The sequence below is a fragment of the Orbilia oligospora genome, assembly GCF_000225545.1.
Source record: "Orbilia oligospora ATCC 24927 unplaced genomic scaffold scaffold00215, whole genome shotgun sequence".
Lineage (NCBI taxonomy): Eukaryota > Fungi > Ascomycota > Orbiliomycetes > Orbiliales > Orbiliaceae > Orbilia > Orbilia oligospora.
Genome location: NW_011645772.1, coordinates 2,103,206 through 2,128,739, shown reverse-complemented (window position 1 = coordinate 2,128,739; position 25,534 = coordinate 2,103,206). Strand labels below are relative to the sequence as shown.

Below are 25,534 nucleotides of genomic sequence, written 5' to 3'. Positions count from 1 at the left end.
GTCTAGTCGTGGCGCTCTACAACAAAATCCTTCTCTCGGCTTAGCTCAGAGCTCGCCGGGTTTTATGCATGATAGAAATCTTCATTTGAAATTCATCCATCTACATTTATTCGCCCCAGAATTTTTTTAAAAAAAATCATCAGAAAAACTCCTTTTAAAATGTCTGAAACAGCAATCATCCACTGGCTTTCGCACAATGGAGTAGAAGTCCATCCTTCAATACAAATATCCCGGTCTCCTTCTGGCGAACAAATCATTAGTATGTTTCCATAATTCTGGAATTTGTAAAATTTCCAAGTTATCAATAATCGATAACTCTGACCAAAAATCTTTTGCATGTATGCATCATTTCTATTGAGTAATTACTGAATAAGAAATAGATTCTATAGATAACATACCCGCCTCAACAACTTTGCTAAACATCCCTGCTTCTGCTATTATAACTGCGACAAACAGCTCTCTTCTCGAGCGTATTCCATCCTTGGCAGAAAAGTCACAATGGACTATTCTAATCCTCATAATAATGTACGAAGCTTCAAAGCCAGATTCACAATGGCGGAGCTATTTTGATAGCATGCCAACAGAGTTTGATACTCTAATGTATTGGTCTCAAGACGAATTGAAAGAACTCGAAGGGTCAGCCGTATTGAACAAAATTGGCAAGGAAGAGGCGGAGGCAATGTATTTGGAGGAGATCAAGACATTTGTTGATGCTAACGGAGACGTATTCGGAGGAGTTGATGTTTCATTGGAGGCATTTCATAAAGCTGGATCATGGATCATGGCATTTTCGTCGGATTTCGAGAAGCCAGGGCATACTCGAGATGAAGACGCCATGGATGATGACGATGACGACGAATATGACTCCTTGGATACGGACAAAGTTTTGGTTCCCTTCGGAAATCTGATTCAAATTGATTGCAATTTGGCGAATGTGAGTATCTTATTTGTTTTTTATCTCCGAGATTGGTGTCCCATACTAAGGTATTCTTGGGGGTCAAAAGTGCGAATTCTTGCCATCGGAGGGTTCGGTATCTCTAGTTTCTACGAGGGATATATCAACGGGGACAGCTCTCTACAGCGACCCCGGTCCGGTTCCTCGATCTGATCTACTCCGCCGGGTTGGCAGGTACCCTCAATCGTCAACACAGCACGATGTGATCGAAATAGATTCTACACTACTCATATCTGTTGCCGGAAAGAACCTTTCGGATAGTACACGTGACTCCAGGATAGAAAGGCTAGTCGAAGAAGAACTACTTGAGGATTCATACGATATCGAGGCAGATGGCGGGATATCTTCTGAGATACTCATTGTGATCCAGGCATTTTCAGTTGATGATGAGACTTTCCGGTCTTATGCGACTGAAGAGAAGTTCCCAAAGGCGAAGAAGGATGCTAGGACCAGGGACGTTATCCTCGAAGTTATTCAAAAAAGGAGGGAGGGTTTTGCAACATCGAGAGAAGAAGATATAGCGATTTTGGGAAATTCAGGAGAGGCTCTTGGGAGAAGGAATAGGATGGCTGTTGAGGTTCGATTAGGGGAAAAGGAAATTTTGAGAAAGATGGAGGAAGTAGTCAGGTCGTGGGCTGACACCACAGAGAACCAGAGTAGGAGTGCGAAGAGGCAGAAGAGGTAATCTGACGGTGGTGGGAATTCCGTTATCTGATCATGAGTCCAGGAGAACAAAAGTCTTTCTAGAAACTACAAGGATTGCCAAGGTGTTATATGATATCTTAATCTAATTAATTAAGTCGCTCCCAAATTCTCGCTAACAATAATGCTACATGTATTGCTGGAGTTATTTAGCAAGTATCGTACATACTCTAGTCTTCTACCCGCACCTTTCTAATCATACATCAAAATCTCATCTCTTCTTCAAGGAGCTTATACTCCTTTCTCTTCTTTTGAAAGCTCGGTCGCAATGTAGCTTGAGTCTTCCCAATCCATCTAGCTAATTCTACAAAGACTCTTTTCTCGCCATACCAACTTACAATAAAGCCAACCGCTGCGATGAACACAATTAGCAGTTTAAACGACATCGACATTTCTGTCAATTCAATGAAATCCATGACAGCCTTTGAAGGGTCAAGGAGAAGATAGGTAACTATCGCAAGAGCGACAAACAATGAGGCAACATAAGGAACTAGAGGTGGTATTAGCAACTATACTGTTAATTGGCCATGTAATATGAAGCACTCACAGTTCTGCGTCATTGGTTTCCTAAAAGGCGGTCCAACACTCAATATTATGCTAGCAAGAATGTATTGATAACCTGATGATAGGAACAAGCTTGTATTCTGGGAGTTGAGAATGTTGGACTTTTCTGGGTCGACAACTGGCGGGATGTACCATGGCTGCTGCTGGACCAATTCATAAACCGTTAATTGAATTAGCAAGCAGATGAACATCTGGCCGAGAAGTGGTGTCAAAACTTTTCGGGATACTAGGCTCGCTGTTGGGCGTTTTACTGAAAGCCTGTCGGAAGGATCGCTCCAACTCACTGCACCATGTTAACACTGCTAGAAGGGCAAAAGCTGCTTTGGTAACTTACTGAAGATGGCAATCGGTAAGATGAGGAGAAGATCAATGAACAGATACTAATGAAACAGTTAGACTTTTTCATGAATTTGGGCGGTTTATCATGTTTAACATACCTGGAAGTCTCCTAGATTGGACCCGGACTTGTAAAGGATACTGACGCTGATGAATTGTATAGCAGAATACAAACTCATGTACTTGAAGCAGCTAAAACTAGTAACGAGCGAAGCTCGACCCTCTCTATTTGTATGATTAGTATTGATATTTGAATAACCTTCGAGAGGGAAGACATACCTAATAACTTGTGGGACGCAGGAAATTTCAAATACACGGCTCGTAAATGGCGCAGCAACAGATGCTTCAGCTTCAGATAGAGAGATACCGACATCCGCGGCTTTCAGGGCTCCGCAGTCGTTAGCACCATCACCGCAGAAGCAGACAGTATAATCCAAACTTTGTAGCTTCTCGACCAGTTCGTGCTTTTCGTCGGGGGACATCCGAGCAAAAACCTGACCAATCACCAACATGCGCTGCATGACCTCCCTTGGGGCAAAATCGATCATCCATCTGAAAACCTCGCCGCTGACGGCGATAGAATAGTTTCGCATATTGTTGATATCATATGGGAGAGACAGATCACCTTCAGGCGGGGCGGGGAGCGGCAACAGTGTGTCCTCGTCCAGCTTATAGATCTTGTTGTCGACGCTCTCCCACTGGATTTTGGCCGTGGACGATTGGGAGTCTCCCTCTACGAAATGAGGAACAAACACATGAGCTGACTTATCGATCAGGTGGCATTCCCTAGCGACACTGATAGCAGTGAGGATGTTGTCACCAGTACACATGACACGTCGGAGATTTGCTTGCTCCAACTCCCTCATAACGCCAGCCGTGCTTGGTTTCAACTTGTTTTCGAAGATAATAAAGCCACAAAAGTCGAGGTCCTTTTCAGCTTCATCGCGCTTCATCTTTTGAGCCTTAACCCAAGACAATTTCTTAATGTTCTTGGCTGCGCAAGCGATGACACGGAATCCACGGTGTGTATAGTAGGCCAGCAAATCGTCATAGTCCTCAGGAACTAGGAACTTAAGTTAGTAAGCCATCAGTTCAACGGGGTTGGTGGCGACCTACAGCTCTCAGGGTTACAAATCTCTGCCATACACTCAGGAGCTCCCTTTACATAAATGTCACATCCAGTCTCACCAAATTGCTTGACGATGACGCTAGCTCGCCGAAGTTGGGATACAAACTCGAAAGATTTGAAAACTCCAAGTTCAAGCGGAATCTCGCCCTCATTTTCGTTATCTCCATACTTCTTTCCAGCGGGTGGTCTGACAACTGGAGGCGATATTGCGTTGGGTTGAGCGGTCAATACTTCTTCGCTGTTTCGTCTTATTTGGGATCCTGTTTCCTCATATGACCAACCGGTAAACCCGAACATCTTCTGGTCCAGAGGGTCGCCAATAAGCTCGCCGTCAACCATCCGGAGGGAATGACAAGTAGCCATGGTATGTAGTATTGCCTTATTGGTAGAAAAGTCGACAGAGGGATCTCGTTCAAAGGTGTTTGGCGGGAGAAGGTCTAGTGAGTCGTTGTATAGCTCAGAAAACTTCTTAGAGTCGCGATGAACAGCCCGAACTCCAAGAACGTCAAGCCCATCTTCCGTCAGAGTACCAGTTTTGTCGAAGCAAATTACGTCTAGCTTTCCAGCAACATTGACCCTCATAGGACTAATGCAAAAGATCTGTTTCTTCTTCAATCTCGAGAGGGCGAAGTTTGTACCAATCGTCAGTGTTGCAGGAAGGGCGGGTGGGACGACAATCGTGATTAAGTCTAAAGCTCTAACGACAATCAAGTGTACGGCAAGCTGTTTTCATGTTAGTAACTATGTAGCTATTTTAGTACTGTGTGTAATAGTGGTGAAACTTACCCCAAGTTCGATGAATCTAATCAAGGTGGCGATGAATCCGAGCAGCGCAATCACAGCCATTACACTAATGTAGTAGAAGCTGTCACGATAAAATTTGAAACCTGTAGGCTTCGGGAACAGCATGCTGCGTACCAATGCACCTTTGGTAGTATTAAATCCGGTACGAACAACAAGTGCTAGTGCGGCAGCCTCATCGTCCTGTCCATCCTGTGGTTTGCGGGCCCTGATGATTTTCGTACCGCAAAACAAGAAGTATTTAGAAAGTGCAGGCTTCACGGATGATGCGTCAAGATCTAGCTCTTGTAGGGCCTCGTCGGTGCACGGAACCTTTGATACCGGAACAGATTCTCCTGTGAGCATACTCTCATTGACGATACAGTCGCCGGACAGGAGCAAACTATCACAAGGGAATAATGTTAAGTGAGGGTCTGTAACTTCGTAAACGTCCCCGGGAACCAGATCTGCAGAAGAAACGTATTCCCAATAGCCGTTGCGCATTACTCTTACATCGCAAACAAATTTCGAGATTTCTCGAAGTCGCTTCATAGTCGACTTCGTTTCGATCAGGGTGCTGGTGATGCTAACAATGGATATAAGAAAAATGCAGGAAGCGTAGTAGTAGTACTCATCCATTGACCATAGGATGATACTAGCGATCTGGAAAACGTAGAAAGGATGGAAGACCTCGTCTAAGAAAAGGTTCATCGTGCTTTTTTCCTCAATATCTATGACATTGGGTCCAAAGACAGTCGAGCGTTGATCTTGAGTGTCACTATCAACGCCCTGGCGAGCGGATAATACACTATCCCATTCCGGGTCTTTCCAGTTGCTAGTGAGCATAAATCTATCCTCCACCGGGTTGTAACAGAATCGAATATATCGGTAATCGAGGTATCGCAGGTGGTTAATCAAAGGATCATCGTCTTCCTCCGCCGCTTCAGCCGCTGCGACTGCTTTCTCGGATGGAGGGCCGAATACAGTAGATAGAGTCATTCCATACGACCGTTTCTTAATAGGGTGTATGCTGAACTCATTCCACTCGTTCTATAATCGAAAATTTAGCAAAGCCCGACAATGCTCCCGGGATGATACTACTAACCTCGATTACGACCCATTCACAATCTCTCAACGGACATGGCTTTCCTATCAGTCGGACTCTCCAGCGGGGCATCCAACGTAGCAGCAAGTAAAACAAGCCGAGCGTAAGGACCGATAATACAGTCAAAATTGTCGAGCCCATTTTGCTTGTTCTGAACCCTCCAACAATAATGGTCAAATCCTCCGTAACGATATAGATCTTTTGATTTGATCTTAGCGGGCCTCTCATAAATATACGACTCGTATCGGTAGCATTGGTGTCCTGGCGGTCGAGTAACGGAAGTTCTTGATCGTCCCTCGAATTACGGGGTGAGCGAGCCAGCGACTGCCGTCGAGATCCAGACTCCAGGTCCATATCAATATCCCCTTCCCATGCATTGAATTGAAATTCTTCATCATCATCATCGTCTATAATCGCTTCCTCGTTGTCCCAATTGTCGACCTCGTCCTGTTGAAAAAATGTGAAACTAGCCTCGGATTCGGTACGGGATCTCCGTCTATGCACAAACGCCGAAACACTCGATGGAACACTCTCTGGTATCGGGCCGCTAAAAACATCTTCGTGTGACATCTCAACGCCATCGGCATGGGAGTAGAAGCTTGCATCGGAGACATTCGATTCCGCACGTGGCCGGGGGGTGGGCCGCGGCGACGGCGACGAGGACGCCATTGTGGGTCGCGTGGCGGGATGCTTCACATAAAGGATAAACGGCGCCGGCGGGTGAAACTCTCGATCTCGCCCTAGTTGGAGTAGATGCTAAACTCTGGATATGGAGTGTTGGAGAAGAGAAAACAGCGGCTGGGAAAGGTTTTATTAGGCATCATTATGTGTCCGCATACTAAACCCGAGAAACAGGAAAGTCGAAGGACTTAAGTGCATCATCGCCAAGCAAGTTTCAGCCAGCCGCATTTCAAGCCGCTGTACTAGGGAAGATGCGGCGGAGACCCACTTCAAAATGCAACATCCAACACTTCGATTCTCGGGTCGTTATCCATCCAGCTTAGAGATAATGTATTCTGAGGGTTCTATAGCCATATATTATATATGTTACTTTATTATTATACACGCCGTTAGTTTCTAGATCTACTCAATCGCGCAATGAGCCTTTAGGTAGTAATCATGTCTGAGCTTTATTCCTGCACCAAATCTCTCCATACCACTCAACCAAATGCAAAAGCAGGATGCCGTAAGTCCGAACCTTGGAATGTGGACAGATTGCCAGGGAATCATGCGCCAACCAATCGATATAGATATTTTATAATGGGTTTGACTTTGAACTAAAGAGAAGCCTAAGATTTATTCCCAATATTATAATTCGATTGGGTCTAGTTGAGGTTAGTGCATGTGCATCAGTACGTATACTAACAACATTCGAATTCTAACAGCGACATGTTCGAAACAGGTCCTATGCACATGCGATAGGGGCATGGTGACCCTCTTGTGTGCTAGCCTAAAGACCACTTGGATATATTCTTTAAATAATTTTCGACTCAAAGAAAGAAAAAAAACTCGATATCCCGCTATGAGTATCTCGATTATGGGTCACGACACTGAATCGACGTCTATGAGCATATTAAAAGATAGTAACGGTGTGTTGTTTTATTGTGTGTAACAGTGGAAAACAACGCACCATTTGGCCTCGACCGAAGCTTGAAATCGATGCCAGTGAAAGGGAAGTAAAAGGTCAAAATTGTAGATGGAGTAGAGAAAAGAAATAGGAAACCATCAAAGTAAGTTTGCCCTAATGAAATAAGATTGCCGGTTCAAAAAAACTTGACATATGCAATATAATCTAATGCCTTTGAGATGGCGATAGAAAGAGATCCAAAAAAGTCCTTAGAAGCAAAAAGAAGTGCCTTCTAGCAGGATCGAACTGCTGACCTTCAGATTTCTGCCTGTTTAAGGCCTTCATATCAAGATATGAGACTGACGTGATAACCAACTACACCAAGAGGGCTTTGCGATGCCAGGTGACCTTCCCAAAGTAAAATATAAATGTTCTTGCTAATCTTTCAATTATTTGATATGTCTTCAGACTTCCCTAGACGTACCAACATCGAGTGAATACCTCCTCTTAACCCAACGGGAATGTAATAGAGCGGCACAAGACTGGCATACAATCATACTAGTTAAATATTATAAACATAATGGCTCCGAAAACCTTCAACAAGAAGAAGCAACTCTCATCCCGAAATCTTCGAAACATTAACCAGTTTTAGAGCTTACCTAGAGCTATTTAACATTATACAAGTAATTATCGGGGGCCGGTTCATAATATGAATCAATAATTCGGGCTAGTTAGCATAGGTGATTCATGAACAATTGTTTGGAACTCTAATAATGTATGATTACAGATGATGCTAGAAGAGCGAATTCGCTCGATCCCGCGGAACCCACTTGAAGAATCCAGCCACTAAGGAGCAAAGAGATAGATCTATATTAAATCAATGCTATCGATGATCATGCATCATGCTCCCTTATGTAGCCAGACTGCTACTTCTCTGAAAGTTCCTTACAATATTCCTCGATAACGTTAACATGCGAGCCAAATAATTTGGGTACATTTAATTCATGGCCGCCTAGACTTTTGGTCCTAAGATCAACCATCTATTTACACTTGGCCTTGAGGCAAACTTAAACTATATCCCATGATGGCTTTTCGGATCAATAAACATGCGCTCATGATCAGTACACTCGAGCACTATACTCTCTAAACTTTGTCTCTAGTCCCTAGTTACGTTACAATGCAATCCCAGTGCCCGACCCCCAAGACCGCGACTCGAGACTCTGTACACGCTTCCCGCAACCGAATTTGACCTTCTTTTGGGGACTATGTACCAAACGCTTGGATGCATTGTAGACAAGTTTATATGTGGCTTGAAGTCGGCATATGACGACTCAGATCTAGACTAGCCTCGGTACCGGCTATAAATCGATATATTGAAACTGATATATGTTCATGTAAGGATCAATAGTATTCCCAATGCCGACTACAATACGAGCCTACCATAGCCTTATTGGAAGCTCTCCACAATAAAGATTGAAGAAGTTCAGACGCAATCTATTTTACGTCCTTCACGGAGGATTGGTCAAGCCCTTAAAACTTTCCTTGAGGGCCCCTCTCGACGTCTCTATGGTAGAGATACTATCACCCCGATATTGCCATCTTCCCCAAGCTCACAAGAAATGCATCTCTTCTATTTCACTCTCACTCCATCCTCCTAATCACTGCAATTCTAGAAGAGCATAGACATCTAGCACTCTACATAGTGTACTAATAGGAGACACTTCAAAATATCCACCGTAAGTATGATATGATTATGATCTCATCGTGCGCGTGAAGGCAATCATCAATCGCAAGCGCTCGCAATTCTAACACGAAACTTAACTCTAGTGTTTGCTCCCGAACCGACATCGATATTTTGAGATCTATCATCTCACAATTTTCATCAACCAAGTTCTGCCCTTTGCTCCCCATCGAATATTCACAGATACGTTCAATTGAATACTTCTCCGGTTCTGTCTTCATTTCGTTCAAACCCTTGCGATTGAGCGTGTTTTCTCCCAAAGCTTCGTCCAATTAGAAATAAACCCCTTCTAATTGTATCCATTGCTCAACTATTGGTATGTAACTCGACTAACTTTCATTCCGAGCGTTTTTTTTTTGTGAGGAATCCTCTAAGATCTAAGACTAAGAAATACTTTGTCGTTTTAGAAAATGGTTTACAACAAGCAACAACAGCAGCACGTTGCCAAAATCATTCGTCGAAGTGACGGGACTATTTTGAGGAGAGTTTCCTTGGAGAAACCTTCTAGAAAGATACTAGATTTTTCGAAACACCGTTAGTATTACCCGAGCCTAAGAAGTGTAGACTAAGGAAGTAATTAAACGGAAGAGTTATGCGTTAGTCTAACTAGCCACCGGGCCTCTAGTTCTAGGTCCACAGACGAAGAAGGTGTCAAAGAGAACAAAATTTCCATCAGTTCGTCTGGTTGTTTATCAGACCAACCTGGAGGTTGAAAAGAGGATCCAAAATGAAACGACCAAGTATTATTGGGTTCTTAAGGCCAAGAACAAAGCCGCTAATGAATCAGGACACGGGAGTGTCCAGAAGCAATTATTCCTCGACACTGAATCACACCCGACAGACATGCTGTTGGAAAAACCCGCACCCATTCAAAAGCACCTTAGGTGCTGCATGATGAAAACTTGCAAAGCGGCTCGCTGCCTCGAGGCCCTTCGCAACAAATCAACTTCCAGATAATCAGTTCCAACTCCTTCAACAACCTCTTTTAATGTATTGACTTTGAAAGTATGTACTAGTACTTCGCGAACCATTTCATGATTTTCTAACAATATTGCGCATAGGTACAGATTTGCACCCAACAGCATCTGCCAGAACTTATGGTTGCTTCTATTCTCGCCACTGTACTGCCTTCCAAGCATACTTGCCCCAATTCCCTTTGATTGATTGATTTAACAGAGGTCTTGGCCGTATTGCCATCATTCAAGCTTCCCCTTATTTTATTGATACTAAGATGCTTGCCGCTTCGATGAGACCTTGTCATTGATGTCTAGTCTATGATTGTGTTCCTTATCCAAGCAAATACAATATTTTTTCCTGTTGATATTCCTGTGTTGTTTTTGTTGTCATTCTTCCCGGAATAGATCCAATGCTCCCGAGATCCCTGGGGGAGGCAAGCAAGCTCTCCCAGTCATTTTTCTTAATTTTTTGGTCCCACAAGCCTGTTCTCCAATCATCATTCATCGATATCACAGCATCAAATCCCCAGTTCGAGATATCCCCACATATCAGTACCACAGAACTCGATAGAGCTGATACCACTGGATTGTCATCTCCAGTAATCGTTAAAACCTTCGTCATGGTCGCCCACCATACCGGCCTTAAGGCCAAAGAGAAAGGCCCCACTACGTCTGAATCCGAAAGATATGCCCAAGCATGCGCCGCCGTCGCCAACCACCTTATCCAGCTTCATGAAGAGTCGGGCGGGAAAGGAAAAGATGTTAACTTGAACTCTTTACGGGGAACTATTGCAAAAAAGTTCAAGCTCACAAGGACGCCACCATTGACCGACATTATTGCAGCTGTTCCAGAGCATTATAAGAAGTATATAGTGCCTAAACTGGTGGCGAAGCCAGTTAGTATGTAACAAAAGTCTTCAATTTCATGAGGAAGTCGGAGCTAAAGATATTTTATTTCAGGAACAAGCTCTGGTATTGCTGTGGTAGCTGTTATGTGCAAGCCGCACAGATGCCCCCACATCGCATTCGTATGTCGCACCTACTCCCACAAATCTTTGGTAAATTTCTAATAACTTTCTAGACTGGGAATATTTGTGTCTACTGCCCTGGTGGGCCGGATTCCGACTTTGAATACAGCACACAATCGTACACCGGTTACGAGCCTACAAGCATGCGAGCGATCCGAGCCCGTTATGACCCCTTCGAACAGGCCCGTGGTAGAGTTGAACAGCTTCGACAACTTGGTCATAGCGTCGATAAAGTCGAATACATCATCATGGGAGGTACATTCATGTCCCTTCCGGAATCTTATAGGGATTGGTTTATCAGCAGCCTCCACAATGCCCTCTCTGGGCATACGACGGAAAACGTTGATGAAGCGGTCCAGTTTGCCGAACAATCACAGACGAAGTGTGTTGGAATTACAATTGAAACACGGCCTGATTACTGTCTCGATACCCATCTTTCGTCTATGCTTCGGTACGGCTGCACACGTCTCGAAATCGGTGTCCAGAGTTTGTATGAAGACGTTGCACGAGATACGAACCGAGGTCATACCGTTAAAGCTGTGTGCGAAACATTTAAGCTAGCGAAGGATACGGGATACAAAGTTGTTTCGCACATGATGCCGGATCTACCGAACTGTGGTATGGAAAGAGATTTGGACCAATTTAGAGAGTACTTTGAGAATCCTGAGTTCAGAACGGACGGCTTGAAAATCTACCCTACCTTAGTGATCAGAGGAACGGGGTTGTACGAGCTTTGGCGAACGGGGAGGTACAAGAATTATACACCAAACGCCTTGATTGACTTAGTGGCTAGGATCATGGCTCTGGTGCCCCCATGGACGAGAATCTACCGTGTGCAGCGGGATATCCCCATGCCACTGGTGACATCCGGTGTTGAGAATGGTAATCTGAGAGAGTTAGCGCTGGCGAGAATGAAGGATTTTGGAACAACTTGTCGTGACGTCAGAACACGAGAAGTTGGTATCCAGGAAATTAAACACAAAGTTCGACCAGACCAAGTCGAGTTGATTCGAAGGGACTATACCGCGAATGGAGGCTGGGAGACGTTCCTTTCATATGAGGACCCTAAGCAGGATATCTTGATTGGGTTGTTAAGACTGAGAAAATGTTCCGATAGAACCTTCAGGCCTGAGCTTACTGGTCAGCCCACAAGTTTGGTACGAGAGCTCCATGTTTACGGAAGCGCAGTACCAGTCCACGGAAGAAATCCGAAGAAATTCCAGCACCAAGGCTTCGGAACCTTGTTGATGGAGGAAGCAGAGAGAATAGCGAGAGATGAGCATGGTAGCGAAAAGATAAGCGTGTAAGTGCATCAGATTTGATTGTAGGGATTAATGCTAACTTTCGAATAGTATCAGTGGTGTGGGTGTACGAAAGTACTATGCTAGCCTTGGGTATTTCCTCGATGGACCATACATGTCCAAGATACTCGTGTAGTGTGTAGTGGTATAGTTAAGAGCAATTACGGGTTGGGTGGCGTACATATTTTATTTCTAATTTGTTCATACATGGCGTCAAGGAGCTCAGATTATGTCGGAAATTGGGTATCATCAATTCATATCTATGATTTCTATTATACATTAAGCGTTGGAAACCACAATTTATGCGCAACATGACAATTTAGTCGCTATCATCATCGCTGCCATAAGCGACTAAGGGTCCTCCACCTGTTACCTTCTCTGCTACTTTTACGCTACTGCTACTTTGTGTCTGCTGTGCATAGTTTTTCAGCGCTGCGAGAGTACTTCCTGACAAGATCCCGCCTTTCTCTTCTGGTGGCGGAGCCTCGATAAATCCTGCTCTCTCCATGCCTTCTAACTCTTCGTAACCCTGTCTGCCAACAGGATTTACAGCATCAGCGCCTCTGTTATACCAGATCTCCTCGGGAGCTTCAAAACCCTGGAGACCGAACCCGCTCTCCATCTTTCTTCTTTTCCTCGCCTCAGGGTCCTTGCCTTCTAACTCTGCCACATATTCCGCTGGTAGAGCCCGCCTAATTGCCTCTGCAGCCTGCTCTTCTATCCTCCTCTTATCACGGGCCTGTGCTAGCGGATTAGGATCTACCGTAGCCCATCTGACGTTCAGAATTTCGTTATGGTCGAGCGACTGATGCGCCATCGCTTCCTTAGCGAATTGAGCATTGGCTTCGTTGGTGTATGTAACGAACGCGACACCACGGGAGTTTAAAACTCTTACTATTAAATATTTTTGCGTTAGTGCATGTAATCACAATTTGAAAGTATGAATTTAACACGTACTTCTCTCAACTTGGCCCCATTCGGCGAAATGCCGAGCAACGATTTCTTCGATATCGTCGCTCACGTGTATTCTTCCAATATACAACGTCCTATTCTGCCTCATAAAACTACCGACACCACCCATATCATCACGATAATCCGAATGTTTGTCTCGACCGAAGGAATCAATGTTAGGGTTGAATAGGTCGTGAATCGTCGGTAATCGGTGGAGGTATTCGCACTGATGGCCATGGGGACATAATCCACGTGCAAAGAAGAGACAAAAGTAAGATCCAGGCACCCGATCAGCTTTCGTATAGCCAGAATCTTTAGCGACGTTGCAACGGCCCTCGGCGTGGTGTTTCGAGATGTACTTGTCCTCTCGATCGCCACCGGACCACTTGTTGTACCAGATGTTCCAAACAGTACCGGTCTGCTGGGGTATCTCGCCAGGTTTGAATGTAGCGATGTCGACTTGGGGTCTCGCAGGTCGCCGACGTTTCTTGGTTGGCGCTACAGCTGTGTCGTTGGATTTGAGGGCGACTGTCGTGTCTGTTGAGGCATCGACTACTTCTCCCTGCGCGTCGGACTCTGGAGCCAGTGTCGCAAGGGCTGTATCGGCGTCGGCCATATTGTAAGCGAGGTGTGTATGCTTTTCAGCCGCTCAATGTAAATGGGCTAGTAGATATCGGATGATAGATTAGAGATGCAAGGGAAGGCAGCCGTGGAGAAGTTGTATGTTGAAGAGATGATGCAGGTTTGATAATAGTGTCACGGTCGGTTGGAGCTTTTGGATTGGAAATTCTGGCAGGGATGGTTATGAGCTAGTCCGGATTAGGTTCATTTTGCGAAGCTCCAACAGTGTCAACACACGACTTGAGCCATATTACGTAGCATTAAGAAAGGCGACATCCGAATACATGCCATACACATTTTTAACTTGTCGACGTGAATAGTCGTATGCCGGCCCTAAAAGGTACAGGCCCCACAGGCAATAAATGAGGAGTAGCAAGGGCTTCTCAAGAGATTGCAAAGGTAATTGGTTCATATCGTGCATATGCCGCACAGAGCTCTGATCGATCTGTTGTCATGATTCGTCGCACAGGTACTGCGCAGCTGCGTTCAATTTAGCAAACCTTCCATCAAACCTTCCCTGCAGCCTGGCTAGGCTTGGCCAAGAATTCTCCCTACCGTGAAGGAAGAGATTTTTACAGACGTCACACTACAGAAAATCTCCATTTCGATATGCATTCTGCGAGCTCTAAATATATCCACCCGGTACCCCCAGACTTTTCCTTTTAAGCGATACAAGGGGGCTTAAACTCGCACTTCCGGAAAAAGGTTAGTTTTTGAGCGCCTCACTGCAATGCAACAGAACAACACTCGCAATATCCTTGGCTCTACCGTTTCTCGCTAATAACTATGAGGTTTATAGTTTATCGATTATCGTGATTTCGAGACTCCATTAGATCTTTAAATACCCTAGCATTTCGCAGGTTTAAATACTCTTTTCAAATCAGTTTCAGGGAAGCAAAGCAATCAATAGCCATCCCGGCATACTACTTCTTTTTTCATATACTACTCTATATATAATCAATAACTATTAATTAATAATGCATTCGAAATTCCTTTCAGGCGCCGTGCTCTTCGCGGGCATCAGCCCTCTAGCCTCTGCTATCGTCATCAAAGGCGCGATGATTGACCGCCGTTCGCCAGTTTCAAATTCCCTTTCATCGCCTCTTGAAGAGCGAGGTCTATCGTTTTGCCAACCGATCAAGAAGATCGTTGAACTTCTCAAAGTACAACAGGCAACTGCGTTCTGTAGTTCTTATTTAAAAATTGGGACAGTTTCTATTCCAGCCACGCAAGTAGTTCAAACTTATACTACAACTACAGCTACGGTTGAGGAGACGATCACGGCAATTGTCACAGCTGCTACAGAGTAAGCTATAAGTTCATAAAAGAGCCCAATTACGGTTGATATGTTATACTAACTAGACAATCAGTGTCCTCACATTCGCAGAGACAGAAGTAATTGCTACACTACCCACCATTGTAGCTACAGACACACTCATTGTGGACTCTACAACTACAGTCTTTTCCACCCCGGCCGCTAAGACTGTTACCACCACTACGTACACCACGGCTGCTGCTGCTAAGCGGGACGTCGAGGCCGAGAAGCGAAATATTAAAGTACCCCCTTTTATCGGTGGCTTTGCCCCTAGCGTTATCTCTAAGGCCTGCTCTTGCCTGGAACTCCCAACTCCCACCGTCACCGTCACCGCTACTTCAGTCAACTCTAACACCGTCCAAACTCAAACCACTGAGACTAAAACAAATACCAAATATATCACAGTCACCGTCAGTACGACAGAGACTGCCAAGGCTACCACTTATAGCCCTACCACGGCGACAATCACCAGCACCAATGTAGTCACCAAAACATCAGTGCTTCCAGAACCAACTATCACGAGTACCAAGACATTGGCTTTTAGACCGCAATGCACTAGTCTTCTAGCAAAGTCAAGATTGGTCCAATACGTCGTCACACCAGGCAGGAGGGCAGCCTATTCGCCAATTAACGAGCCTATACTTCCCGGTGATGGTGCTTCCGAATATACTCACAGCCTCTGCTGTGAGATGGCATATGAAATCAAAGACGTTCTGTATACTGCGTAAGTTTCACCTCCAAATACTATTATTGGTGCTTAGAACCAGAATTAATTTTGTCTCTCTCTATAGTGTACTTAGCGAAAGGGATGGTGTATGGACTTGTAGAAGATACTACTCTTATGATACTGCTCCTTCTGGTGCCTCTGAACAGTGTCCAAAGGGTCGTCCTAGTGGAGAGTATACTGGACCCCGTGTTGGTACTTATGAGATTTACAAATCCAATATCGTCGGGCCATGTCTTGGATTTGATGGAGCGCTTTAGGCTGTTAGCTGTTGAAGACACGGTTTGAGTGAGGTTATATATAGATCTAATATAGTATAAGTTTTGCAGCATTTGGTTGGAGTTCGAAATGTATATGTAATGTACAATTTTGTTTTTTAAATTTTGGAACTATTCTATAGTAGCGAGTTGGTCTTTGGAATATGCATACATAACTATTGAATCCGATGCATCTTAAAATCGTGAATTAAATATAACTGCTTAGTTAACTAATTACATGGCCATGGTATGATATGATTTTAAGGCCAAGGCGCTAAAGTCAGTAGTGGCAGTCGTAACTGTAAATGCAAGTTCACGAAGTTAATTATAAAATGATAGGATACCTCAGAAGATACACTATCCCCTCATCACATCTCGAATTACAATGCCCGGCATAAATGAAATCCGGCGCAAGCTTATGCGATATTAAAACTACGACAAAATTCACAATGGCTTGTGCTTCCATATCCTTAGTTTTGAAGTATATGACCAAAAAAAGATATAAAAAAAAAGATCCTTAGCCTCCTGGACCAAAAAAGAAGGTGTGTTCATATGCTCATAACCTGGATTGAACAGGTGACCTTTGCATTACAAGTGCAACGCTCTACCACTAAGCTATACAAGCATTTCTCAACGCGATGCATCGTTAACTTCGAGCCAATTTGTAGCATCATGGCTTACAGAGCTCACCAATATTTCTGTATCTAGGTACTCGTTTCCAGTAATTGCACAGTTTATGAAGTCAAGTCGCGATTGGGACTTCGCTTAGTTGGGGTTTTTTGGTGTTGTTTACGACATTTCCGAAGCTTATTTCAACGCGCTATGCATTGTAACTTCATGCTTCATTAGATTTGCTAGCGGAGATTACTTCTGTGTAATGGAATCTGGAGCATACATATATAACTATGGATTTCGTGGTAGCGATTTGCTATATCTTTGAGAGTTTCTTAAAGTTTCTTGTTTTTGTTATTTCAATACCGACATCCATCAAATAGCATTTGACACGACAACAGATGCCTTGCACGTTGACGTCCAACCAGCAATAGTCCTTGTAATTGGCTAATCTTTCGTCGACGGCTGATAATATACGATTGGTATAATTCTTTTGCGGATTGTATTTAATAGGTACGAAATGCATTAAATGAACACAACAGAGATATCGATAAATTCGAAACATATTTTTAAGTTTAGAAAACTGGCTAGCTAATTTATGAAATTATAAGCTTCACTCTTCCTCTCAATACTTAGACCTGTTCTTATGTACTTGTGTATATATATACTACTTAGGCAGTTCTACCCAAAGTTAACTTGGACATATCAGTTCGGTGAAAATAGATATATTTACCTCTAGAGAAATACCACTGCAGAGGCCTTTCGCACTTGAATTCTCACCAGCAACGTTTACAGCTCCCGTCACCGATTTATCGAGAGCGGATAATAGATACATGAGGTATCATGAATCGTATCGATCGTTCGTCGAAAGTAGCCTATATATAGCATACTTCGGGGCTTGTAGGATTGCATATACTCTTTCTCTCTAATTCATGTCTTTGAAACAGGCCCGGTTGTCTCATACATTATATGGCGCCAGTCGTGACAGCGGCTCCGGTATCTTTTAGGAATCACATCTGATCAGTTTACTGTAGTGGTGAACCCTTTAGCCCCTAGCGCTGCCGTTTAGTCTCCTCCGCTTTGTCATATATTGGTCAATATGCGCCATTAATTGAAGGAAGATGACCTCTTTCAGCCGGGCATATCATATATAAAAAATCTGGTTCTGCTAGCTTCTGCCCCGGGGGCTAGATGCGAGCATATGCGTTTTTAACCTTCATCCACAACAAATGTAGCCAAGCATCGTGACGAGGTGGAGAGATCGATCTTGTTCATCTGGTTAAATTGGGGGCTTTGCGGAATATAATATCTAGTTCAGTCGTTAGGCATAGTATGGTAATAAGAACTTGCTATCGGTATTCCTATATGTGAGAGTGCAAGTTCAGTACTGTGTTTTATTGCCCTGAGACTTACTGGTGACAATTCAGAAAAGCTCTAATACTCGCAATGTACTTCGGATGAATATCAAGATTGTTGACCTCAATCAGACCATTACGTGATTGCATTGACGGGTGAGTAATGAAGACGACAGCTGCTCGAACTTTCATCGTTTCGGATTCTCATTGATCTTTCTTCTAGTAATTAACAGGTCCCCGAGCTTGAGATGTGATAAATAAATTAAGTATACTGCAGAAATAACTCGCTTTTTTCAACTACCAATCGATCTCGATGTTCTCTTACGTACCCCATTGTAGATTGATATTGCCATCATATTCGCATCAATTTCCAGACCCATATCTGTGCAGAACCTTTTGAGATAGAACTCATAGCTGGTTTGGGAGAGCTTACCGTCGGAAATGATAAATATATAATGTAATTATATACCAAAGAACATATTCATGGGTAATATCACCATTTGGGCTCTAAAAAGTTATTGTAATTGTCTAGCAGCATTCCAACTGACCAAGAAGCGCTACTCCGGCTATTGCTCCATGTAAAACTAGACTAGCTCCATGCTATGGATCTCGCTATTGAGATATATAATTTTGTCCATCAATTTGTAGATTGAACATATTGCTTGATTGCTTGCTAGCTAGCTAGAGTGTAGCAAACGGCATAGCTATGTGTGTGTATACTCTCCACACAGCCCTGGCGTTATACACCAAATTTGAGCATCGTGCATGCAATGATACGATAGAAGGTGTGTGTATATACCTAGCCATATTTTGGAGATTCAGGTCTCGGAAAACGTCGTTGCGAACTTTATATATATATAGTGTATAGAGAAAGAATCGGCTTGATTAAACCCCAAAGCTAAGGAACACCTCAAAGAGAATGTATTATATTTTTTCTACCGGGGGCACAAGAGAATCATACAACCGTCTTTACTATAATAGCTGAATATGGTTAAAATGAACCGTCGAAGCGTAGTACTTTTCAATCGTGAGGGTTGAGGCAGCACCACGGCGATGAGGCGTAAATGTGCTTGATGGAATATGTGAATTGAGAGTGAATATTTATACTCCTAGGTAAATGACCCCGAGGATTTAATCACCTCTTTATGCTAGCAGATAACTGTAAAAAGAACTAGAATATATATGCGTCTAAGCTACGCATGCGTTTTCATGTGTGCTCTTCATCATGATAGCCTATGCCCTTGTATAACTAGTACTAGTGCTTTCTAGATATCCAGACCAGGGAACTCTCTGGCGATTAGTAGGAAAAAAGATCAAGATTGATTCGTTAAGAAAATGGATTATAGTTATGTCTACGATTGGGTCTGGATTCGAGAGAATGGACGCAAAATTCTGCAAACAGATTACTCTGTAGGTGAGATGATACATCCGAGCGTGTATTCTAGCCTCGAGGACAGCTTGCATTCATTATGAACTACTACTGCTTTACGGCATCTCTAGATAGGTAGCCCTATTCTTAGAAGAGAGCGACTGACGATTCGGACCAAGACAGGAGATTCACTAAAATCAAGGTGAATTTTCTTTCAAAGCCATCTCGCTTTTTCGGTTCCACGTCCAAACACCCTCGGTTATGCCAAAAAAAGTGAAAATGGTATAGAGTTACAACTATAAGAAAATGTAAAAGGGAAAGAGAGAGAGAAAAGGGAAAGTCAATAAATGACTACCCGTCTAAGCTTGCTTCTTACCAACAACCTTAAGCTGCTGGTTCTTCTTCTTCTCACTGGTAGTATCTTTTGGCAACTCCTTTGTAAACGGCAAAAACTCCGGATTTCCTGGCAAGTATTTTCGTAGAACCTCTGGAACGTTAAATCCCTATCAAACACAAACTATATTAGTACTCGGGGTTCCCACGAAGTGTCCCTCATTCTAACCAAACAGAAAACCTACCTCTGGTGTTTGATAGTTCTCCAAGATACAGCACATAGCTCTCTCCGTAGCCGTCAAAGTCGAGTTCAAAGCATGAACGTACTTCTTCACGGTGTCGGTCTGTGTCTTGGCTCCGTATCGAATCTCCAAGCTTCTGCTCTGATAATCTGTACAGTTGCTGCAAGAAACTAGTTCCTTGTATTCACCTTGGAACGGGAACCAAGCTTCAAGATCATATTTCTTAGAGGCGGCATTATTTAACGCCCCGCTGACAATCGCAACAACACGGTACGGCAGGCCGAGGGATCGGTAGAATTCCTCGGAGTAGCTGATCATCTTGTCGAATTCCTCCCAAGACTTTTCGGGATCACAGAGAACGAATTGTTCAACCTTTTCGAACTGGTGGACACGGAAGATACCCCAGGCGTCTTTGCCGTGAGAACCAGCTTCACGACGGTAACAGCTGGAGAAACCGGCATAGCGTTTTGGAACATCGGCAGTGGTGAACCATTCATCGGCGTGGAGGGCAGAGATAGGCTGCTCGGAGGTAGCAATTAGATATTTCTCATCGTCGCCATCAACAACCTTGTACAGCTCCTCGTCGAATTGCTCGAGCTGTGCGGTCTTGGCCATGTATTCCTTGTTCATGAACTGAGGAGTGGAAATCGGAGTGTAACCCTTGTTCATCAAGAATTCGAGACCGTAGTTGATAAGCGCTTGGTTGAGAAGGAGACCCCACATCTTCAAGAAATATCCTCTGTGGCCAACGATCTTTGCTCCACGCTCTGGGTCGTAGCCGTCAAGTCTTGTTAGGACTTCATGGTGAGAGAGAATTCCCTCCTTCGCCTCGACAGTGGTGCCCTCGGGTTTCCATTCTCGTATTAAAGCGTTGTTATCCTCGTTATCGCTAATGGGGACGCTGTCGTGAACAAAGTTTCCAATGGTGGAGAGCTTTCGGTTTAGCTCGGCCTCGGCTTGTTTGGCGATAACTTCCAGTTCCTTCTTCTCCTTTTCCAGGGAAATCTTTAGTTCGAGGAATTCAGTCGCATCTTCCTTGGCCTAGATGACATCCCGCCGTTTTCGCATTAGCAACCGATAACCTTCGCTAGTGACCATAAAGATTCTAGGGGAAGAATAATAAACCACCTTCTTGCGAAGTCCAATTTGCTTTTGAGCATCGTTGATCTTTGCACCAGTCTGAGTAACGGCGTAGGTAGCTATTCCACAAGTAAATCAGCATTCGATTCCCACAGACTAAGGTACTAGGCGGATCTACCTTCTCGGGAAGCCTTGAAGAGTGCGATAATAGCATCAACATCCTCAACTGGCTTATGTCTCCTCCTCTGCGACTCACGGATCGCCTCTGGATCTCCACCACGTTCCTGCGATAACGAATAAGTATAATCCGGGAAACTGTAAATTTATCGCTGGAGGTGATAGAAAGGATCGTACAGTGATAAAGGAATTGACGTCAAGCATATTGATTTGAGCTAGTGGGTATAGCTTTTCTGTCTATTGAAGAGTCATTAGTATGCACAGAAAAACGACTAATCAGCAATGCAGCTGCATGAAAAAGTCGCGCAAACTGCGGATAAGATAACCTACATCAAAAGAAAGAGTTTATATCGAGGTAGAAACAATTAAACCAGTAACTGTTCCAATTAGTGATTTTTTTGCGACTCGAACAGTTGGCAATTTCTGCGAATTCGAAGCGATGGTGATTGTTGATAATAGTAAAAGCAAGGGGAAGAAGAGGAACTGAGCAGAGGGGCGAGCTTTCCCCACTAAATAAAATGGAGGGGCATTTACTCACACTTTCCCTTTGACTGACTCAGCACCATATTTCACACGCGCGCTTAAATCCACGCTTGCCGTTTTGAGCTATTTGCCGCACCGTCCAATCCAAATATCTCCGATTCAATAACACCCGACGTCGCCATTGAACTTCCGAATCAAACATCTTCAAAACCTTCTCTTCAACCACCGTTCACGATCTGGGCCATTTTTTTCATACACAAGGTACGTATTTCAAATATCCTTATGTTCAATTTCAATTTCTAACCAAAACTGTTCGTGTTAGAAACTACAATGGCCGGCGGACACGGCGCTCGGCCTCATGGCGGACACCCAATCCACATCCACCCTGCCCGACCTGTGTACCGATTATTCGCAACAGGATTAGGTGCTAGCATGTGGTTCTTCGTACGTTATCCATCGTTTATCCGATTACCCGATGCCGATGGGGGCTAATAAGGTTTTGTTGGAGCGGAACAGTTGATGTACAGAGCGAAGAAGGACGGCCCAGTATTACTCGGATGGAGGCACCCGTTCGACCATTAGACCCATCACTTACTCCGAAATTAGTGAGTGGTTGGAATGTATAGAGCTATACGCCTGTGATTCTTTCGAGGATACAGCCAACGATGAGAGAATGGAGGGAGCTTGAAGAGATCAACGGGGCAGTCGGGATGTCATCATCAGCAGGAACTCAAATCCGAAGTGGGATATTATTGTACATTTAACACATTCTTGGAAGTTGTATAAAGAAATTCAAGACGGCTTTTCCAGCGAACAATTTCCAAAACACCAGGGATGGGAACGAGACTACGGGAATATATAGGATATATACTGCAAATGTCACCACCCGAACTCGACAGCGGAGAGACCCTAAGAAACTCCTCAGATCAAAGCAATTCAAATAAGAAATACAACTGCGACACGAATTCCCAGGCGATAGCCTAATATGCAAGTTGCTTCCATTGAGGTAATAATAATACGCCATGAATCAATACCATCATTCCGCCAACTTATCAAAATAGAGCATACTAAAAACAAAACCAAGGAATAAGAACGAACGACACGCTGCCCACACAAGTATATAGATACCAAGCGCCAAAACAAAGGATTCCACTTTATGCACCACCTGCAATACTCAAATCCCGAATCTCTTGCAATACCTGCTCAACTCTGGAGTCCAATTGTCCCTGTGCATATTCCTCCCGTGTATTGGCATCTAAATACTGCTGTACCTGTGCCATCCGCGAATATGCCTCTGCACAGAATCTTAACTGGATCTTGACTAGTGCTTCGAACGACGGGTCGAGATATGGTACTCTCAGCTCAATAAGCTTCGGAAGTTCCGTCTGGAGTTGGTCGTTTAGCGCTTCGTAGATTTCCTTGGCCATCTGAGCTTCTTTTTCCGCCTGTTTTGAATATCCAACTAGTTAGTAAATACACCGTTTGAGGCTTAATAGGTTTGATATAACGCACCCTTGGCAATTTTGTTGGGTCCTGATCTGGCTTCTCGACAAGCTTCTTCACCTTATTCCGTAGAGCATCGTAATCAAGTAGCTTGTTATTACGCTTCTTGACACCTAATCCACTATGTCAGCATAATCCTCCCTATTGCAAAAACTACATAAAAGCAAATTGAGATAAAAAAACACTCACACTCATTAATATCCGGGAAATAAGCACAAAACCTGGAAATCGGTTCCAAAACTGTCGTCCTATAAGGTCCGTCCAAAGCCTTAATAGTCTCAAGATCCAACTCCTCAACCGCCTGTCTATAACTCCGACTAACTCCATCTTTAGCTCCGCTATCCCCATAAAATGAATCGATAGTTTCCGCAATACGCATTTGCGAGGCAGTCATGGCACGCAGGGAGTCCAGATAACCCTTTGCTTCCTTTTGGAGGTTATTTGCCGCAGCTTCCATGACTCGGAAACGACGCTCTTCGACTTCGTATTCTCGGTCGTTGGTGCGTTCTATTTGACCGGCCTTCATCATGACCTGGGTGGTCGCCCTGTTGACGGTTTTCTTGAAGCCTGTTGACATTATTATCGTTATTATCGGAGGAATAACGTTGAAAATAAGCATAAGGTGGTAACGGTGTAAGATGACATACCTGCCCAACTCATCTTGACGGTATTTTAACGAGATGAGGCTCTTCTCTCTAGTAGATCGGTAGAACGTGGAAGGAGAGAATGGACGATATGTAGACGTATAGAAGAGTGCGATGTTAATGTTGAGAGTGGATGTGCGATGCTTTGAGAGGGTATGAGATGAGGCTGGCGATGTTGGCTTCTCAATAACGTTAAATGCAAATGCCACGAGCTAGCTACAGAAGTGTTGCGGGCAGCGCGGGGTGGACCGGATCACTATGGAAGCAATTAAAACAATCGGCTCGCTTGAGTTCCGAAGATGCTGAAATGTCGAGATTTGAAGGTTCGAAATGTCGGAGATTGAGGAAGCCCAGGTAAAAGTAAGAATGGGAGAGAAAAAAGGGCAAAAGCGGGTCAGCTTTGTTTTATTTTAGCCAATGTGGTTTGGTTGGGTTTCTCGGAATACGGAAGCAAGTTGAGTACTTAGTAACAAGCAAGCAATCTTCAAAGTGAGGACAGGACATGGGGGCTAACAAAGGCATGACGTTGGCCCCTGCAAGACCATTGCTTGGCTTAGCCACTACATTTATACACAACCCCTCCGCGGTGCGGCGAGGCGCAGTCCCACCGAGGCGGCGAAGCTGACGACGAAGTCAACTAAAGTCAATTATAAAATCGGAGATCTGGAATTTGATTCATCACATGGCTATTCTGATTTTCCCTTTTTTTTTTTTTTTGGCAATTAGGTAACCCAGTATACATACATCCAGAACTGACGATACTACAATATAGTACCATCCTCGATAATAATACCTAAGTTCCGGTGCTTTTATCGACGATAATACGTTGGATTTTGGCCAACCAACACAGATATTCGAATATACTCGTGTCCCGTCCGAGGCTATCGCAGCTGCGAGGCTTAAGCTTCGTCAATGATCAAAATGATATATTTCACCCAAAACACCCCCTCGGCCGCAGATGCTAATAAAAAAATTAAAAAATCCCAAAGGATTCAAAACCGGGAGGACCCGCTACAAGTATTCTCAAAACATCAGTACGCGAACTCTAAACAATATAAATTGGTACAACGAAGCCTCACCACCTCGCCTGGTATTATTACATGCAGATCCGTTTAAATAACTTTGCGACAGCACATTAAGCAAACAAGTATCTTGGCCCGAAGTCTTCAAAACGATAAGGCTAGGGCAATCAAAGGTACCAGTATATGTCTCACCTTAATGCTATAGATGCAAGTGTATCTGCATATCTATTCAAGATTAGGAATATGTAGGGCCTCATTGCTTCACGATATATAATACGCCCCAGTTTTCATACGCTTAAAGTGAAGAGACCTTTCACGCACACACATAACCAATCCCTATACTTGGCGTCTGCAGGGCCCCTCCATTAATTTCATAGATGCTTGTTCACATTCTAGGTCTATACAGTACCATTATTATCGTAATCTACGACAGAGCCAGCAAACCGCATAAAGTTGTAAAAGTTGTGAAAATATTTAAACAATTTGCGAGTAATGTACCACTTGTTAACTATTGTAAATCCGTTAGAATTACTTTAGTTGTATTATATAACATATACTGCTACGGCTTTCGCTTCTATTCGCATAGCTCCCTACTAGTATACTAGTATACTAAACCATAGAGAGGTTTATATTGGTCTTGCTCACACATACCTAGCTAGATAGATTTACGTCCCAAAGACAA

The 25,534-nt window shown here is 43.8% G+C and overlaps 9 protein-coding genes across 9 annotated transcripts; 5 read left to right on the top strand and 4 right to left on the bottom strand.

The window, feature by feature from the left end:
• Positions 1 to 159: 159 nt before the first annotated feature.
• AOL_s00215g623 (uncharacterized protein) lies at positions 160 to 1,640 on the top strand (the record flags this gene model as incomplete). The annotated part of the gene is made up of 3 exons (XM_011129825.1): positions 160 to 259; positions 390 to 934; positions 1,005 to 1,640. 3 exons carry the CDS (start codon positions 160 to 162, stop codon positions 1,638 to 1,640), a joined length of 1,281 nt encoding a protein of 426 aa, XP_011128127.1.
• Positions 1,641 to 1,860: 220 nt separating this feature from the next.
• AOL_s00215g622 (uncharacterized protein) lies at positions 1,861 to 6,240 on the bottom strand (the record flags this gene model as incomplete). Its single annotated transcript, XM_011129824.1, has 8 exons — positions 1,861 to 2,147; positions 2,205 to 2,504; positions 2,556 to 2,601; positions 2,659 to 2,782; positions 2,837 to 3,620; positions 3,674 to 4,409; positions 4,473 to 5,516; positions 5,572 to 6,240. The coding sequence occupies 8 exons, from the start codon at positions 6,238 to 6,240 to the stop codon at positions 1,861 to 1,863; spliced, it is 3,990 nt and encodes a 1,329-aa protein (XP_011128126.1).
• A 3,049-nt stretch (positions 6,241 to 9,289) lies between these two features.
• Positions 9,290 to 9,836, top strand: AOL_s00215g621 (uncharacterized protein; the record flags this gene model as incomplete). The annotated part of the gene is made up of 2 exons (XM_011129823.1): positions 9,290 to 9,413; positions 9,505 to 9,836. 2 exons carry the CDS (start codon positions 9,290 to 9,292, stop codon positions 9,834 to 9,836), a joined length of 456 nt encoding a protein of 151 aa, XP_011128125.1.
• Positions 9,837 to 10,245: 409 nt separating this feature from the next.
• Positions 10,246 to 12,300, top strand: AOL_s00215g620 (uncharacterized protein; the record flags this gene model as incomplete). Its single annotated transcript, XM_011129822.1, has 4 exons — positions 10,246 to 10,735; positions 10,796 to 10,863; positions 10,917 to 12,166; positions 12,216 to 12,300. 4 exons carry the CDS (start codon positions 10,246 to 10,248, stop codon positions 12,298 to 12,300), a joined length of 1,893 nt encoding a protein of 630 aa, XP_011128124.1.
• Positions 12,301 to 12,483: 183 nt separating this feature from the next.
• On the bottom strand, positions 12,484 to 13,731 carry AOL_s00215g619 (uncharacterized protein; the record flags this gene model as incomplete). Its single annotated transcript, XM_011129821.1, has 2 exons — positions 12,484 to 13,058; positions 13,122 to 13,731. The coding sequence occupies 2 exons, from the start codon at positions 13,729 to 13,731 to the stop codon at positions 12,484 to 12,486; spliced, it is 1,185 nt and encodes a 394-aa protein (XP_011128123.1).
• Positions 13,732 to 14,713: 982 nt separating this feature from the next.
• Positions 14,714 to 16,035, top strand: AOL_s00215g618 (uncharacterized protein; the record flags this gene model as incomplete). Its single annotated transcript, XM_011129820.1, has 3 exons — positions 14,714 to 15,042; positions 15,107 to 15,775; positions 15,843 to 16,035. The coding sequence occupies 3 exons, from the start codon at positions 14,714 to 14,716 to the stop codon at positions 16,033 to 16,035; spliced, it is 1,191 nt and encodes a 396-aa protein (XP_011128122.1).
• Positions 16,036 to 19,727: 3,692 nt separating this feature from the next.
• On the bottom strand, positions 19,728 to 21,404 carry AOL_s00215g617 (uncharacterized protein; the record flags this gene model as incomplete). Its single annotated transcript, XM_011129819.1, has 5 exons — positions 19,728 to 19,871; positions 19,947 to 20,984; positions 21,072 to 21,142; positions 21,202 to 21,307; positions 21,378 to 21,404. 5 exons carry the CDS (start codon positions 21,402 to 21,404, stop codon positions 19,728 to 19,730), a joined length of 1,386 nt encoding a protein of 461 aa, XP_011128121.1.
• A 609-nt stretch (positions 21,405 to 22,013) lies between these two features.
• AOL_s00215g616 (uncharacterized protein) lies at positions 22,014 to 22,265 on the top strand (the record flags this gene model as incomplete). Its single annotated transcript, XM_011129818.1, has 2 exons — positions 22,014 to 22,127; positions 22,200 to 22,265. 2 exons carry the CDS (start codon positions 22,014 to 22,016, stop codon positions 22,263 to 22,265), a joined length of 180 nt encoding a protein of 59 aa, XP_011128120.1.
• A 572-nt stretch (positions 22,266 to 22,837) lies between these two features.
• On the bottom strand, positions 22,838 to 23,846 carry AOL_s00215g615 (uncharacterized protein; the record flags this gene model as incomplete). The annotated part of the gene is made up of 4 exons (XM_011129817.1): positions 22,838 to 23,128; positions 23,196 to 23,299; positions 23,376 to 23,753; positions 23,834 to 23,846. The coding sequence occupies 4 exons, from the start codon at positions 23,844 to 23,846 to the stop codon at positions 22,838 to 22,840; spliced, it is 786 nt and encodes a 261-aa protein (XP_011128119.1).
• Between the last annotated feature and the right edge of the window lie 1,688 nt (positions 23,847 to 25,534).